The sequence below is a fragment of the Colius striatus genome, chromosome 1, assembly GCF_028858725.1.
Source record: "Colius striatus isolate bColStr4 chromosome 1, bColStr4.1.hap1, whole genome shotgun sequence".
In the NCBI taxonomy this organism is placed as follows: Eukaryota; Metazoa; Chordata; class Aves; order Coliiformes; family Coliidae; genus Colius; species Colius striatus.
Genome location: NC_084759.1, coordinates 124,905,396 through 124,923,273, shown reverse-complemented (window position 1 = coordinate 124,923,273; position 17,878 = coordinate 124,905,396). Strand labels below are relative to the sequence as shown.

Below are 17,878 nucleotides of genomic sequence, written 5' to 3'. Positions count from 1 at the left end.
TTTCAAGAGTGGACTATGCTTTGGAGAAGATATTTTTCAGTCTGAATGACTTGGGAAATAGTTTAGGACTTTGAGAGGAAGGCATTTTTGCGCATGTGCTGAGCTCAGAAAACAGCTCCCAGAGAAGTCTCTATATATTTTCCTCCTGAGATCCTGTGCAGCTTTTCCTCCATTACTCAACCAATGAAACATTCTCATCTTTTTTGAAAGACAAACCTTTATGGTTTGCAGTTAAACATTAATATATGCTTCCTCCCTGAAAATTAACTTTACCCTGGCAGTGCTTTGTCCCTACATGATTTTTACCGCCAACCACCCCACCTTCCTCCTACTAGTATTTATACCTTCAGATGTTTTTCACCGTTATCATGTTCTCACTCAACATTTAGCCAAGCTAGGCATGATAGTGCCTTTTCTGACTCAACTTTTTAGGTAGAAATTGATATCTTTAAAAATTTTTACTAGTTTTTCTGGTGCTCAGAAACCCAGTCTTCCTTGTGTTAGAGAGGGAGAATCAAAAGAAGGAACAGTTTAAATCATATTGTGTTATATATTTAGTTTTATATGTCTTCTAGTGGAGCCTAATCTAAATTTGCTTTAAGTCCATTGTCTGATTTCCTCCAGAAAGCCTGCTCACTCTCTTCAAACCACAGCCAGCTCTTTCTCAAGATGTTAGAAAGCAATTAATGTTGTGTGATCATACTTTATACCTCTGAAAATGAGAGATAAAAAGATTTTTTGAGAGATTAGGAAGAGCAAAAACAGAAAGGCAAAAGAAAAAAAGAGCTGCATCTGTCTGAGAGTTTCTGTGACTCTGTCTCCCTCCTTGGGTACATTTAAGTCTGCATCTCAGACTGCTGGTAGATCTGCCTTTGCATATTTAATTGTATTTGTGAAACAGCATTTGTTTTACCTTTTCTTTCTGATCTCTCTTGCTTTCTGCCTCTCTAGCTTTATGGCCAATACACAGACCAGATAACCAACTTTGAAGAGAAGGAAGTAGTGAAACTACTGAACAAGAAGCAGGCCCAGAAGAACAATGAAAGACCCCTGAAACGTGAGAGTCAAGTAGAAATCAAAGAAGTGCACTATTCCAAATGCCAAGGTAGGGGCAATTCAACTTTCATTACCCTATGACCAGATATTGGGTAGGTCAGCAAGAGAGACAGAATTTAAGCAGAATTAAAAAAACAACAAAAAACAAACCAATCAACCAAACAGAAAATTGTGTATGGGGAGAAGCCAGGAAAAAAGGAAAAGGAATAAAAGTGGATTGCAAAGACTTCTCATGTGAGCTTTCATCCTAGGAAGAGCTAAGGTCTTTTTTGGGAAAAAAAAAAAAAAGGTTCCAAGCTAATCAATTTTTCCACAACAGATCTCTGTGACAGGAGGAAAAGAACTTTCTTCTGTCTGATTTTTGCTGCTAGTGCACAAGACATTAAATTCTTCCCCATCCTGTTATCCTTGCCCCCTTTTTTTTATTATCTGTAAGATTTATCTGTAAGATTTTGCAGGACTGTATAAGAGAAGAATGAGTACTCTTACCTGTGTAAGAGAAGGATGATACAATAAATCCTTATTGAGTCAACTCTCAACATAGGAGAGGAGAGACAGTTACAGGATTCATTTATGTTCCCATTTATGTTTTTCCCATTTATTTTTCTCTCCACAGACTGTGCTAGATGCATCCAGAAATACATTTCCAAGAAGCTTGGAGAGGACTGGATTTTCTTGGTTCTGTTGGGTCTGGTCATGGCATTGGTGAGCTGGGGAATGGATTATGCCAGTGCGAAGAGCCTACAGGGTGGGTCCCATTTAGTTGTTGCAAAAGCACACTGTAAATGATATGAATGTTCCTCCTCTTTTCAACATCAGTTTTCCATCCTCACCCCTCACTGCCTGGCAAGTCTGAAGTATTTACAATATAGTAGAGAGAAGGTTATCTAGGAAGAGGTTCTTTAAAGGAATGGCAGGGAAAAAAGTAGAAGTGGGAAAAACCAAAATGTACGTGTACGATGAGTCTGAAATGAAACATGATTTTGACTCTGTCCTGCTCCTTTTTATATGTAGGAGCACATGGAAGTGATACTGTGATCCTTCCTATTACACTAGTTCCCATCCTCCCCAGCAACAATGAGCACATGGGGGATAGGAAAAGGCCATCCTGACACCGTTTCTGCTTTTTACCTCACCTGGCCACATACTGCTCTTTCCTCTGACTCAGTGTCTCATTCCTGACCAGTACATACACACCATTTCCTCTCAGCACTCGGCCTCTGATGTCCACTGGACACTGCAGTCCCTCAAAGCCCTCAATATTCCTTCAGCCTAGTGATCTGCCCTCTAGAGCTTCTTCATCTATCAGTATCTGGTTTACTCTACCAGTCTCAGAGAGACATGGTCCTTTATACTGCCTGCAGCTGAGTCCTTTGAGGTTTTTTTTTCTTTTCCTCCACCAAGTCTCAGCCTCCTGCTGTGTGGGGAGACAACTCTGTCAAAGAGAAACTGCACAGGAGCTGAAATTCAGACAAGACTCTCTGCAGCTCGTGCTGCTGTATCTGGCTCACCAATGGAACCACTGTTGTTTTAATAGTTGTTATGGCACTCTTCATGCTGCTGCTCCAAAACAGCAAATCATAATCAAAGCTTTTAAGATCATTTTTTTGAAGGAAAGATTTTTCATGTGATTGAGATAGAGGAAAGGGCACTAGCTATTGGTGGACCGCTTCATTGTCCTTCAGGACTGACATAAGGCACTGCCAAATAAAAAGACTCTGTACAGTGACTCATCCTCTCAACTTCATGTAACATACCTCTTCTTATGCCACATTTGGGTACAGGTATTAAGTGTCTAACAACAGAGAGTCACTTTTATTCATTCTTGCAGAATGCCTCTTTTACTTGTGAACTCAAAATATACCAAGGAATTTCTTATAAAATTAGGACTTTAGGATAGCATTTCTCAGGGAGACTTAGTATGGGCAAGTTTAACAAGTGTGTGATTCTTTGATGTCTACCAACTGTTTGGAGCAGCTGTGATTACTGACAACTTCTTTATTTGTCTATCTACAGCCTACAAGTGGATGTACAGAGAGCTGCACCCGAATGTTCCTATGCAGTATCTGGCGTGGGTCACATACCCACTTGTTGTTATTCTGTTTGCGGCCATTTTCTGCCACCTCGTCTCTCCACAGGCTGTTGGTGAGGGCAGAAGGCATGGCAACATCTGTTTCTGTCTGTCTTGTTTTTCTTATTCCATTTACATGCGGGTTTTGTTCATCGCCTGCTCTGCCATTGTTTTCAGGGTCTGGGATCCCAGAACTCAAGACCATTATGAGGGGAGTGGTACTCAAGGAATATCTCACTCTCAAAGCTTTTGTGGCCAAAGTTGTGGGTCTCACAGCTGGGCTTGGAAGTGGCATGCCTGTGGGGAAAGAGGTAAAAATTACTCTTCATGTGCAGTAGTGTCTAGGGTCCGGAAGGTGGGAGGACTTGTTTGTGGAAAAAAAGTCTATAAACATTTTCTCTCTTTTGCCACCATTCCTCTTCTCAAAATTCTGCTCTTTCCAGCAACACTTACCTTCCAAAGGCCATTTTCCATCCACTTTGAAAGGCTTGACATAGAAAACATTTAAAATTCAAGACAGGTAGTCTTTGAGAAGGAGAAAAAAAGAAGATTGGAGGACTGGCTGAGATGAACACATAGAAATTTTGTGATCTGCAATGACTAAATGGTTTTCAGTAACCAGAAGGTAACCCTCTCTGATTTCCTCCTCCTTTTCTCTTACAGGGTCCTTTTGTGCATATTGCCAGTATCTGTGCTGCAGTACTCAGCAAGTTCATGTCGATCTTCTGTGGTGTGTATGAGGTAAGGCATGTGTCTCTGCACACAGTTCTTCCACAGACTGAACTCCTAAGACACTCAGGATAACATTGGTAGACTACAGAACACAGAGGACACATATGAATTGAAGGCCACTTTACTGCTTTGTATTAGTAAATTACAAGAATGTGGTAGTGGAAGGCCAGATACACAGTTAAATAATTGCTCAGTACCACCAATGTTACGTACCACTTACAGAGAGGCTGCTTGGAAATATGCATTTGACAAGTTTTCAATCTCATGATGGTGATACCTGTGATCATTGATCATTGCTGATACTAATGATCACAGATACTGTGATCATTGTCTGTATAAAAAAGTAGCTGCAGGCAAAGATCAATTTGTCTTTAAGCCAAACTTATACAGCATTGCTAATTATAGGCACTGTCTCTAGGCTTTTGCTGTTGCAGAACAGCCTCTGCAGGCTGATCACTCTATTGACTAGATGTATTAAAAAATCTATTAACTGCAGATAGAGCTAAAACTGCTTTACACACAGGTTCTTAGCACAAGCTGGCTGTGCAATACAACAATAGGAGGTGCTGTTCTACTTGAGTAGGTCCTGTCTGTGCATAAGGACCAGATGTCACTGCTGAAGACCAGCTGATAGTACTAAAGACTGCACTAAAATGTGTAGAGACTTGTATTTGTAATAGCAATGGCTCAATCTACTGCTGGTTATTGCTCCGTTTCATTGTTCTGGATCCTAATTCCCTGGCTTTGCTTCCTCTAACCTCAGCATGCCCTTCTCTGGCTGCGCTGTCTGTTCCAGAATGTGCATAGGCAGTTGGACCTCATGGTGGCAGCTTGCTCAGTTGGAGTTGGATGTTGCTTCGGGGCTTCTCTTGGAGGCAAGTGTCTTCCTGTATGTGACATTTAATGTACAACTCACTTAGCCACTTGCCAAGAGGTTTTCTGCTCTCAGGAAAGGTTCTCACAGATACCACTCAACTCTAGCAACACAAGTTGTTTCTTTTCCTGTCACTGATTCAGATGAAGAAAGGGAAGGTTACAAGACATGACACCTATTAACGTGTGGATTTCTAATGATGCAGTTTGTTCAGTCCTTGTTTGCTGTGGACACTGTTCAACCTGGAGAGTACCAAGAACAGTACCGAGTACCGAGAACAGTAGTTAAAAAAACCCTGTTATGTAAGGAGTAACAACATCTAAGGGCAGGAGATGATGGTGTGACAGGAAGTGATAATGTGAATGGGAAACTGCTACATGAATACTTCACTGATGACTGGAAAACAGAAATACCAGTGTGTAAAGTTTTAAGTTCTCCATATAAGGGAGAGTTGCAAAGTGCTAGTAATATGGTTGAGAGGCTGGAGTAATAGTTTATGAGGAGATGCTGAGGAAGCTGGGTTTGCTCAGCCTAAAAGAGAAAAAGCTAGAGTGGTAGTCTAACTGACGTCATCAACCATCTAAAGGAAAGACTGATCCAGGCCCTTTTCAGAGAGGCACAGTGCAAGAGGCAAGAGGCACAACTTGCAACAAAAGAAATTCTGACTGTGTGTTCAGACAGTCAGAAAATATGTTTCCCTGCATCAAGAGTGGTTCAGCACTGGCACACATGTCTGGAGGGTCCAGGGAATCTCCACTCTTGGAGATGTTCAGGACTCACTTGTATGAGAATCTGATCTAGCATTTGAATTAGCACAACTTTGAGAAGCGAGTTGGAGGAGACACCTCTAGTGGTCCCTCCCCACCTTTCTATGATGCTGCTGTGAGGATAAATATGGGACTTTATCCTTGTTCCCTCACATTTGTACTAGTCCTCCAATTCATGGAATTTTCTTAAACACCAGGCTTGCAGTTTCTTTCTCTGTAACTAGTATTAGTATGATCTCAGAGACTGCAGGACAAATACATAGCTTACTAGGAGAGGCTAGATAAGAAAAGGGAATTGGTCTAATTGCTGGCTTCTGTGGCTAAAGGAGATGTTAGAGAGACAAAATAGCCAAATTCTTCTCAAAGAACAGTAAAAGGACAAAAGACAAGAGGCAAAACTTGCATTAAAAAAAAAAATGTCCCCTTGCCCCAAAGGTGGTTTAGGGTGGCACAAGTATCAAGAGAGATTAGTGAATCTCCACCCTTGGAGTTGCTCAGAGCTCACTTCTCACCTTGATCCTGAGCACTTTGATCTCATTTTGAAGTTTGCCCAGCTGTGAGCAGAGGGTTGGTAAAGAAGCATTCAGAGGTATTTTCCAGACTAAAAATTGCTGTCTGTGATAACACTGTAGTATGGGAACAAACTTAAAGTTATCATAGTTTTTGTAGCCCTAGTTGGGTTCCTCTTGTGTATTCACATCAAATTGTTGAATGTGTTTTTGCATCACCTGGGAGTCATGTAATCTTTAGCTGACCTTAGTCTAGGGCAGAGCCTGAAATTTCACATCATATTGCCCATGGTGTATAACTTCTTGTTGTTGCTGATTGAATACCACCCTATGTATTAATGAGGAGACCTCAAAATTAATTTGGAAAGCCAATTTAGCCTTTGACAGCCAAAAGGTGCCCGGACTATTTTTTCTGAGTGAGCTATAGTACTCTTTGCCTGTTTGGTTTGGGGATTCTGGTTCTTTCTATACTGCTACACAGCACCAACACTCTGACATAGTGTGGAGTCCTGGGAGATGTCATATGCTACAGACTGTTCTCAATGGTGGCTACGTGTGTCTCTGTCTCATACTGTTCTTTGACAGTGTCCCATCAGACTTTGCACATTCAAACAACTGTAATTACCTCTTGCCATACTGCAAGCCATGTCACAAGTACCCTGCTTCAAGCTGTTAATCATGATGTTGGTGCACTGTAACAGAACCCTTTCACTACTCCACATACTTTAACTTGAACCTTATCCCTGTTCTGGACATGATTATGTCTAACAGGGCCTAGAAGTTACCTGGGACAAAGTTGTAGATAAGGACACATTGTTCTGGATCAGGGAATGTTTTGTAGCCTTTTTTCTGTTGGGTTATGCAGAGATAGAGAGGAGATACTTTTTGGTTGAGGCTTAGTCTAACACTGTTCAAGTAAACAGGAATTCATGGTCTTCTGGCCTTAGAATTGAGCCTGGCCACTAGGCCACCCGCCGTAACACATGACCACCCTTTCTCAAAACTCTCGTGGGAGATCTATCAGGCTACTTTGAGAACATGTGATAGTAGGAAGTAGCAAATACACAGGCTTTTAACACTGTTGTATTATATACCACCTAGGATTTAGACAAAATAAAATAAAACCTGTCTGCTCTCCCTTCACCATTCTTAGACATTTCAGGACCCACAGGGTGGGTTTTTTGCGGGACCCTCTGGCTCACATGCATCCTGAAATTCCCTCCCAAAGTAAAATCTGTGGACTAAAACATACTTATGTGTCCTCCACCCTCTGGAAGATTTCCCACAGGACATTTCTTCTGCAGTGACAGAAGTGTCCATGTTGCAATTAAAGATGAGATGCTGCCTTCTCCTTGTGTCCTGAAGATGTGATTCCAGGTATAAGCCTGTCTTGTGCCAGGTCTTGTCTTTTGAGTATTTTGAAACCATTCAGAAGAGAGAAGTAATATAAATACAGCTATAACTCTGAGACCGGTGACAGAGCTAAATGATAGCACGTGGCCAAACCTGCCAGCTCCATTACTCACTCTCTGCTTTCTTTCCTTCTATTTTGTTTGTCTGTCTCTCCTTGTCTCTTTCACCAGTAGCAGCCATATTATTACACAGATGTCCTGACTGTGGGTTGCGCTGTTGGTGTCGGCTGCTGCTTTGGGACACCACTTGGAGGCAAGTGGCTGTTCTGTTTCCTTTTTCTCAGGTACCTAAATCCTCTCCTGCTTAGTCCTCTTCTCCTCTCCCCCTTTCCTGCACCATTTTTCATCTGTCATCTACTTTGAACAATGAAGCTTACCTTTCACATAAACAACCTCCCCAGCATCTCTGACAGTCTTTCCACGTGTTGTTAGACCTCTGGAGGCAAAAGAGGAAGGGTCTCTAGAACTGTGGTCACCAAATTGAGGCGTGCATAATCCAGGGGCTGTGCAAGATGATCCACTGGGCTGTGGGCAGGAAATATGGAAATTTGTTCCCTTTCAGCAATGCATTGCAATCAGTGTGTGCCCACTTAAATGGATTTATAGCTTATGTTATATAGCATTAGCTAAACTCTCATAAAATGAACAAGTGGCTTAAAAAGATTCCTACAAAGAGACTGTGGATTGAAGATAATTAATCAAGATAATGTGAACAAGATAATCAAGATAATGTGAATATAGATGAATAACAAGAAAATGACAGAACTGCCACTTTTCCTACTCCTATTACAGGCTCTTAATCAGCCACATTACAAGGTACAAGCAATGGCTAGCTAATCAAGTCTGACAAGCAGTCAGCCAAAAAGAAAGCAAAATTATCAAAGGCTTTTTAAAATATGCATTTATATCTACTATTGTTAATGACAAACTTCACCCTAACTGTATACTGTGTTTTGAGAAGTTAGTTAATGATGTTATGAAGCCTTCAGAATTAGCAAGACACTTAAAAGCTAAGCATTCTGAACATAAAGACAAACCTCTAGGTTTTTTTCAGTGGTGTTCTGAGCTATATGATATTTGATCCAGTACTTCACAAATTTCCACTGAATTTAATGATGGTTAGAAACCTCCTTTGAGGCTTCTTGCTTCACAGCAAAAGACAAAGAGACGCAAGTCACTGAGAAAACATTTGTTCTTCCTCAAATAGTAAAAAGGGCTGCAGTAATATGCAGAAAGAAGTATGTTGGCAAGCTAAAATGCATTCCTTTGTCAGCAAACACTGTTGGAAGGCTCATAGAAAACATGACTGAAGGTCTGAAGAAACAAGTAGCAGTACAAATTACATGCTGTGAGAAGCTTGCTATGCAGCTAGATTGAAGTACAGATGTTCCTAACATATCTCAGCCTAAGATGTTTGCTGTTCAATACTGAAATATATGAACTACTTTCTGTGAACCAGTATAGAAAAGATCTACCAGAGAAGATGTATTCTCAGCAGTAAATTACTTCTTTAATAAAAAGATTTTATGGAAAAACTGTGCAAGTGTAACAATCAGTGGAGCAGCTGCTTTGACTAAGAAGAGTTGTGTGGTAAGTTACATAGCACCCCATCTGAAAATTGTTCACTGCATTGTTCTTAGGCAAGCTATTGTAGCAATGGGAGCCAGGCGTGCACAAAGTGGTACAGGATGACATCAATGTGGTTCATTTCATAAAAACAAGATCTTGAAATGGTACAATCTTTACAATACTTTGTAATGAGGTGGGCAGTGACCATGAAAATCTTGTGCACCATACAGACATTTGCTGGTTATCTCATGGCAACGGGCATTTGAAACAGTTGTTGAAGATTAGTTACACATTTTTCTTTTACAAAAAGACAAATGTTCTGAATTCACTGATCTTTTCTGTGGTGACAAATGTCTGTCAGTAGCATGCTACTCAGCAGTTATTTTTTAAAAAATAAACATCCTTCATGTATCTCTTCAAGGTGAAAGTGATGTTCTAACAGTGGGTGAGAAAGCAACTGCTTTTTCAAAAGAAACTTGTGGACATTCTGTGAATTTATTGCCAAATACAATGTGTGTCACCTGCAAAAACTCTCATACCTGTACACATAAACCACTTGGAAACAGAAATTTCTAAGCTGTTGAAAAGCTTTCAGATAAAGACATTCAGTGGTTTTGAACCCATTTATTAAAGATACAAAAATTCATCAGTTTCTGATCAGTTTGCAAGAACAACTCATTGACATCAAGAAAGATGGAAATTTACTATCCAAATTTCAACAAAAATCTTTGTATAAGTGATGGATGGAAAAATAGTACCATGATTTAGTCAGCACAGTCTATGATGCATTTCTTGCATTTGGATCTACTTACCTTTTTGAGACCTTTGAATCACTGTGTGTATCCCTATCACCAAGTGTCAAAGCGAGATTAGACATAGTAATATGTCAAATGAAGAAAAATAGAAATAATTTTGCTGAGATCATTTTTGTCTATTAATAAATAAAACAAATTAATTTTTAAAAAATCGGTGTTTCATCTTGATGTCATTGTTTTTACTTTGTATTTTTGTGTATATTTTATATTTTACACAACATATTAGTATAGTAATACATGTGTATAATTTTTAAATAAATACCCATATGTTGGGGGTGTATGTGCTCAAAAATCTTCTATTGGTAGGGGATCGCTAACAAAGAAGTGTGGAGATCATTGCTCTAGAAGACTAGAAATTTCTCACACTATTAACATGACAGGTCTGATTTTAACTTTGTTTCCTTTCCACCTCTTTCTAGGAGTCCTTTTCAGCATTGAGGTCACTTCCACTTACTTTGCTGTGAGCAATTATTGGAGAGGTTTCTTTGCAGCTACCTTTAGTGCCTTCATTTTCCGAGTCCTTGCTGTTTGGAACAAGGATGCAGGTAAGCTAAGAGCTATTCTTACTCTCTTTTTACAAAAGTTCTGTATTGATTTATTATTTTCCATCTTCCTCGAAACCATAACTTTGTAAGATGTTCAAAACTTCTGCCATGATTTGACTTTCAGCACTTGCATAGAAAAGAGAAAGAAAAACGTCATTAAGTGTATAATCCATTCCACTTCTAGGCTTGCTGGGGATATGATTGAAAAATGACTGAGTATGAGTCCTTGGCAAGTAAGAGGGCCACGGAGATGGGAAATTTGCCTCTACTCAGCATAATGTCAGGGCTGCAAACAGAGATGTCCCATCACAGAAGCTGTAATGCACACTACTATGTATGCTGCTGTGATCTGCTGGAAATTCCACAGTCTGCTTTGGTCATGTCTTGACTAGAAGTAGAAAAACCAAGTGGTCTAGAAAATTGAGATGATAAAATGATTAGGAGGCTACACGATTAGTAGAGTCTAACTACAGATGCTGCACAAACAACTGTCTCAAGTAACTGAAAAGCATAAGTGCAGACAGAAATGGCACAGGACAAGCTTGTTCAGGAGAGCACTTCAGCTACTGCGGGAATGGAATTCCAGTTGATGCAGAAGGCTGCCATTTCTTTGTAAACCTTGCTTATAGTGGCTTTATCTTTTATTCTTACAGTTAGACCTATTTAATTGATGTGAGCTCCATGTGGGCAGTTCACTTACTTAAAACTACTGTAATTTATGTCTCTCTTGACTTCACAGGGTTGGACTTTTTTTGCTCTAAAACATCATTTGGCTTGAATATTCTTTTGAACACAGAAAGTGACTAGACTTTCTATGTGAATGTAGAAAGTGAGTACATCTCAGTTTGTGAAACATTGCCTTATCTTGAGGGGTATTCAGTCATCAGATCTGTCATAAAGAACACATCTGTTCTTTCCAGAGGAAAGAAATTTGAAGACAGATGACAAGAAATAATGTCATGTCCTTCAATTTATCTAATCTTGCTCTCTTGCTGATCTCAGAAATCATAGAAATTATCTTAATCCTGAAACATCTTAATAACTGTCCCTTCTACTTTGGGATGAGCCTGTACCTTATTTGCCACAGTGTTTTACACTTTACCTTCCTCTGGCTCCTTCTGATCAGTTCTATGCATGGCTCAGCACTATTCTAAAATTCAAAGCTTTTTTTAAGTAGACTTTTCCATTAATTAGACTTTCTCATTTCTTTTTGCTTCTTTTAACTTTCAGAGTTCAGCTACTCTAAACTAGTGGAGTTTATAGCCAATGAAGAGAAAAGAGTTTAGACATTCAGTTTCAGAATGGCTTCATCACTCAGGAAAGAGGATGAGGATAGGTGGGATGGATCTTTCTGCAGAAATCTCTTTCTGTCTTGTGAGAGTAGAAAGGGAACCTAGAAAAACTCAGACTAAGCACTGTGACTATTTCCCTTTGTTCTGGTCATCTTTGCCACCACATGGCAAAACTCTTTGAAAGTGAGCCCTGCTACAGTTTTTAATGTGCTGTCATTTAGTGGCTTGGACCACGAGTTTCCTAAAACTAGATTGAGATGATCACTTTCTTGGACTGATCTAAGAAGAAAGAGGACATCCTGCTTTTCACCATCTTCTATCCCTGACTGTTCTACCTTTTCATTGTACCCATTCAATTGACTTCCCTGGTGGAAGACTAGTCCAGGAAAAAAACAGAGATTTTCTGGCAGGTTTTAATGAGGTGGAAGAACTCAGTGGAGGCTCTGACGTGTTAAAGTGGGCCCAATAAGAGGGGAGGACAGTACTCCTGGGAGAGAAGAAAGGAGATGAAGAGGCAGGGAGTAAGATTTTTCCATTTTGGATAGTAGCATGTGGTTAGAGGGGCTTAGCTATCTGAAGAAATGTAACCCACAGAGATCTGATTAAATCATTGCTCTAAACCCAGTGCTATCTGACCAGTTAACAAGTAATTAACACCTCCTGTAATTATCATATAATGCCACATTTTCATTGCTTCTTTTCTTCCCTCAATGTGTAAATAATTCTTTCATTCAGGGCAAATTGGTATTTATATCCATCCTCATTGAGCTGCATTTCCACTCTGCACTAGATTGCATTTGTATTTTGCCTGTTAGCATACATATATTTACTTTTTCCACGCAATTAAGTACTTTCAGGTAAAAGCACAACAGATTTCAACATCTGACTCAGTTTTGCAGCACAACACTACTAGGAGAGGTGAGCTGGAGAAGACAAGGCTTAGCTGAGCTTTTCCATCTCTGATTTCTAAGACTTTTATTCTTTTAGTACCAGTAAAAAATTTTGCAGATATAACATCAGAGGATCTGAGCTTTGTTTCTATAAGGCAATCACTACTGTGCATGACACAGCTTTTCCAGATATCTAAGTACAACCTGCTTTGGGTTTTCAGTCAGTGAGGTTAGTTTTGTTTTCTAGAAAGTGGATGGTAGAAGAAAAGAAAGAAAAGAAACTCCTTTAAAAGTCTATATGTTCTCTGAAAACAACCTATACCATTTAGCATCCTAGGGTTGCCAGTGCTCAAAAATAGGCACTACTAAAATCAAAGCAGTCTACCAATCTCTAATACTGTATATAATGCCATGAAACCACACGGGAGCATGTACGAACTAGTTCCTCTCTCCCTATACCTACCTTTTATGGCATTCAGCTTCTCACCTCATTATTCACTTTCTTCATCTACCTTTTTCTTCTCTCACAGTTACCATCACAGCCCTGTTCAGAACCAACTTTCGCATGGATTTCCCCTTTGATCTGCAAGAGCTGCCAGCATTTGCTGTGATAGGGTAAGTTTGTGGAAACCTGACTCCCTGCTCTACAAACATTATTATGTGAGCACTGTGAAGTATTTTACACAACAGTTATTTGTTGTTATATATAGTTTATTTTAGATGTTTTTGTTGTCACAAATAAGGTCTCTGCTGGTTGGGATTCCTCCTTCAGAAATAGTATCCATGTAGCACAACGGGTAAGAAAGGAAAAGAGGGTATTATCAAGCTTTGTTCAAGTTCTGAAAAAAAAAAAAAAACCCACAAGTCTAAATTGCTCAAAGTTCTGGGTATAGATTTAGTGAATGGCTCTTCAATTGTTTTGATGACATCCCAAATGACCTGACTCAAAAAATATGGCCTTTTCACTTGACAAAAATAGGACAAAAGATTTAAGATGGAACTTTCCCTTTTACAAGGTCAGGATGGTTATCCTTTTCAAGAGAGGCTGGTACGCTTGACACAGTGGCAGGAGTAACTGAACTGTAATTGGATTCAGAGAGAACAATAAATAAATTATTATGATGAGTGTCAGCTTTATTTTAATTATGGAGATATCTGAGTTGGTTTCATTTGTGGGGAGAAATTTGGGAAGTGAAAGAATGGACTTAAGAAAAAGTATAAGATAATTGGGAAATACTAGAGAAAAATAGTATGGAAATGCTGTGACAAAAAGTCTTAGATTAGAGCTTGAGAGGCTCCAGGGAAATCACTGCAGAGTAGTAGTGAAGGGAATATACTGTAGGAACAAAATACCTGTGTTGGAGTTGTAAATACTCTGTTGCAAGACCTGGATCCAAGACCAGAAATATATTTGAGGTTTTCCAGCTCCATTTAATATGCTGCCCCCATATTCATTTACTTGAATATGAACTCAAGTGGTATTATTTGAAGACACCAGACATGTTGAAAACCTGTGAATATGCAAGAGCTTCTCCTAATAACATGCATTCACTTTCATTTTCTCCTTAAATAGACTTGCATGCTAAATTCAGGGGAATCTAGATTGGTGAGAAGAAAGGTAATTCTTATGATTTACAGCTAATAGAATGCAAAACTTCTTGTCATTGTGTTTTGAACAGTGGTGGCAGAGCTTTTTTTTTTTTCAATACTGCACATAGGCTAGGAAAGGAGTATATGACAACTGTGAAATGCTTTCAAATGCCTATGTGGTATTTTTTTTATAAAAGACTAAAGACTGGGATAGTCTTTGGTAAAGTCCTGGTGCCACTTGGAATGGTCCAAATTCTCTTAAGTCTCAAAATTGAACTCTCCTTCTATTCAAAATATTTCTTCATTTCCAGGCAGGACAAAAGAACTAAGACAGCCCAAGCACTATCAACAAGTAGATCTTGTTTTTCTGTGTCAAATGCTATTAATTTGCAAAATATATACAGGAAGAGCACTTCCATTGTATTGGCAAATTGACAGGTGAGAACAGAGGGATCTATTTTTTAATATTAACTATTATAAATTCAGTTCAGTGTGTAGCTCTTGGGTTTATATTGCCTAAGGGGCTTTTCTATTTTAACAGTACCACTAAACTGTGCTGGCTCAAACTATTTGAGAGAAGCTCATTGAACATGTTTGTCTGTGAGCTGCTTTGTATTTAGTTTAAACTTGCTTCTATGAAATTTTTAAATGATCAAGAAGGATTTTTTCAACATACAGATTTTAAAGTAAGCTAAATTAATCTCTGAATGAGATTTAGCAAAAGCCTGTACAATGTATAACAAAAGGAAAATTCCAATACTTTTTTAAATAATAGAATAAAAATGTTATCCTCAATATTCCGTAGGTTAATTATTTGTCAAATAAAATAATAATTCTCCCTACCAATTCTAAATGCACTTTTTTTCCACTCTCTTTTTTTTTGCTTCAACTTTGAGCATTATGTCCTACTTATCCAGGTTTCATTAAGCTACGGAGCATAAGGATCAAGGCCAGTCCTTAAACAACCGTACTTGCTCTTTCTACTTTATGGAGATGAGGAATATAGGCCTAATGATTAGGATCATAGAAATTGCATAATTTTTTTCAGGCACAGGAATTGCTGTTACTTTTGATATTTAATGTAGGTCTATAATTTTGCTGAATCTAATATACACTCTCTTAATTTTCACTATTTTCTTTTCCCATCTGAAATCTAAGTTGTGACAATATTGGTCTTTGTGCAGTTGCTCTTTGCCAGCCCCCAATGAGATCTCTTAGTCTTTTTTTATAGATTAGAGATTTTTTTTTTAATAGCTGATTTTCCCCTCTAAGCAGGAGAAAATTTTAAGTGGTAAAATGGCAGTGTGGGTGACAGAGATCTAAAATAATCTCTCTCCTCAGGAACTCAACATCTTCAAGTGACTTGCTATACAAGTAATCCTTTAGGTGACATTTAAAACACTTAACAGCTGAAGTTGAAACATACTTCAGCTCATTCTCCTGGTTGATCGTTTGTGTATTATCTGTTGTTTGGTATGATTTTGTTCCTTTTTCTCCATTCTAGGATATGTTCTGGGTTTCTTGGAGCATTTTTTGTTTATCTCAATCGCCAAGTGGTCCTATGTGTCCGGCGTCATACGGCTCTGAGCCAGTTTCTCACCAAATAGTGAGTGCTCTTGATACTTTCTTTAGAGTCTAGATTTTTATACCCTACTGGCATTGAATAGCAACAAATATACATTGTCCATGTATTCTCTCTCTCCATCCCTCCTATTGCATTAATTCTAATGGGAAAAAATTGCTTTGCTGGCAGTTGAACTCTCTATGATCCGAGGAGCAGAGCATTAAATTGTCAGTAACAGAATTGTAAAGCAATGGATACAGATGTGCAGAGAGCTTTCACAGAAACAGCATTCCTAATCCTGAAGTGATAGTGCTACAAGGAAAGGATGTGAGGTTTTATTTTAATTAACTTTTCTTTCTTTTCAGCCGCCTTATATACCCTGGGGTTATAACCTTTGTTATAGCAACTGTGACCTTCCCTCCCGGATTTGGGCAGTTCATGGCAGGAGAGGTGAGAGTGAGATATATATGTGTAACTCTATGCAATTCTGCAGAACAGTCTCTACTTACCTTGTGCCTCAATAACTTTATAAAACGGAAACCGAATGAAAGATACTGGAGAAGTTTGGGTTGAAGAGGAGAGGCTATATTCCAAGACTTAAATTCTCTGCTATCTCCTTCACACAAAACTTGAAAAAGGTTCACTTTTCTAAATGAGTAATAAGGAAGATGTTACCCTGTGTATAAAAGTAGTTATCATTTCGTCAGTTCCGGTAAAGTGCCATCTCTCTTCCTGAAGATTAAAAATGTGAATTAAGTCTTATAATTATCAGTTACCAAAGCAAAACTCTTCTCCACTTTGTTTGAACAGAGATAGAATATTTACTTTGTCTAATCTCATGTATTATGCCTGGGTTTATTTTGCTTTTTAGTTGATGCCACGGGAAGCCATCAGCACTCTCTTTGATAACAATACCTGGGTAAAATACAGAGGGGACCCCCAGGCACTAGGAAAATCTGCTGCCTGGATCCATCCTAATGTCAGCATCTTCATCATCATCCTGCTCTTCTTCCTCATGAAGGTAGGAAAACCTAGATCACCCTTCTCCACTCAGAATGAATGTTCCTGACCTTTTGTAAAATATCGTGTGAACTGCAAAGGAGGAATTGCCAGGTATCAAATGAAGCACTGCAGCTGCAGTCGGTTCTTATATTTTTTGGTGTAAATTTTGCTGACCTTGAATGCAAGTTTACCAACATTATTAGGGAATAGTTTCCTGACCTTAATATAATGATCTCCCTCACTGCTCCCAAGGTCATCATCCTCATGCATGCTGCTCAATGACCTTTGGTACCTAATATGTAGTAGCTGGTAGGGAGGGCTATGTCAGGAAAGATTTCTGAAGTTCCACCAAAATAAATGAGTAAAAAGCTCTCAGATGATTTATATTCAGTCTAAATAAAGTTTGATACAGTCTACTTGATATTACTGACTACAGATAGAGGGCATATAGGAATACAAAAGCACAATCTATAGCTGTATGAGGCTCAAAGATTTGTTGGCAGTGCCATAACTTGATGGAGAAGTGCAGCTGAAAACAGTTTTGCTCACATCTCAGAAAGCTACAAGAGATAAAATGTTCTCAGTTGGCATGACTGTAGAAGTTGCCACTGTTCAGCCTCTGAAAGGATCAGCTGCATAACTGAGACATGGCAGAGCAAGAGAAGAGATTTGAAAGAAGAAAAAAAAATCTATTCCAGTGTTCAAAATACCAAGAAAATAGCAAGAAAGTGGTTTTCCTAAGAGGGGGAAAAAAAACATAAAAAGGCAAAAATGTCATAGAAATGGTGATTTTGTTGTTGTTGTTGTTGCAAAGAAGCAAAAAAGCTGAAGCCACCTTGAAATATCAGTTGAACATTTTTGGATCAGGAATGTACATTGATGATTGATTGACACAGCTGAATCCATCTAAAGTAAGACACCGTATCACATTTCTTACAGGCAGTTAAGGGTTCTGCTTGTGTGATAATTCTGATTACAGTGAATTGAGCAGATAAGGGCTCATTTACTTGAGTAAAAGAGGGATGGACTAGGTGGTTGATCAGTCCTGAATCCATCTGTTCTCTTTCAGAAGAACTACATTCTCAGACACTAGATTCATCAGCCTTTTCTTGTTAACTGCAGGCTTTCTCAACTCACTAGATAACTGCTGCAAGTTGTTTATTTTCTCCGGGATGTATTCAGAGTTGGGA

The 17,878-nt window shown here is 38.9% G+C and overlaps 1 protein-coding gene across 1 annotated transcript in view; it reads left to right on the top strand.

Moving 5' to 3' along the window:
• CLCN1 (chloride voltage-gated channel 1) overlaps positions 1-17,878 on the top strand; it is a 60,003-nt gene that overhangs the window by 28,589 nt on the left and 13,536 nt on the right. Inside the window, exons 5-15 of the mRNA XM_062009352.1 lie at positions 952-1,105; positions 1,673-1,804; positions 3,073-3,201; positions 3,305-3,438; positions 3,791-3,868; positions 7,596-7,674; positions 10,225-10,350; positions 13,063-13,147; positions 15,627-15,728; positions 16,052-16,136; positions 16,558-16,707. Of these exons, the coding sequence (XP_061865336.1) occupies positions 952-1,105; positions 1,673-1,804; positions 3,073-3,201; positions 3,305-3,438; positions 3,791-3,868; positions 7,596-7,674; positions 10,225-10,350; positions 13,063-13,147; positions 15,627-15,728; positions 16,052-16,136; positions 16,558-16,707 (1,254 nt within the window). The remainder of the gene's footprint in view (positions 1-951; positions 1,106-1,672; positions 1,805-3,072; positions 3,202-3,304; positions 3,439-3,790; positions 3,869-7,595; positions 7,675-10,224; positions 10,351-13,062; positions 13,148-15,626; positions 15,729-16,051; positions 16,137-16,557; positions 16,708-17,878) is intronic.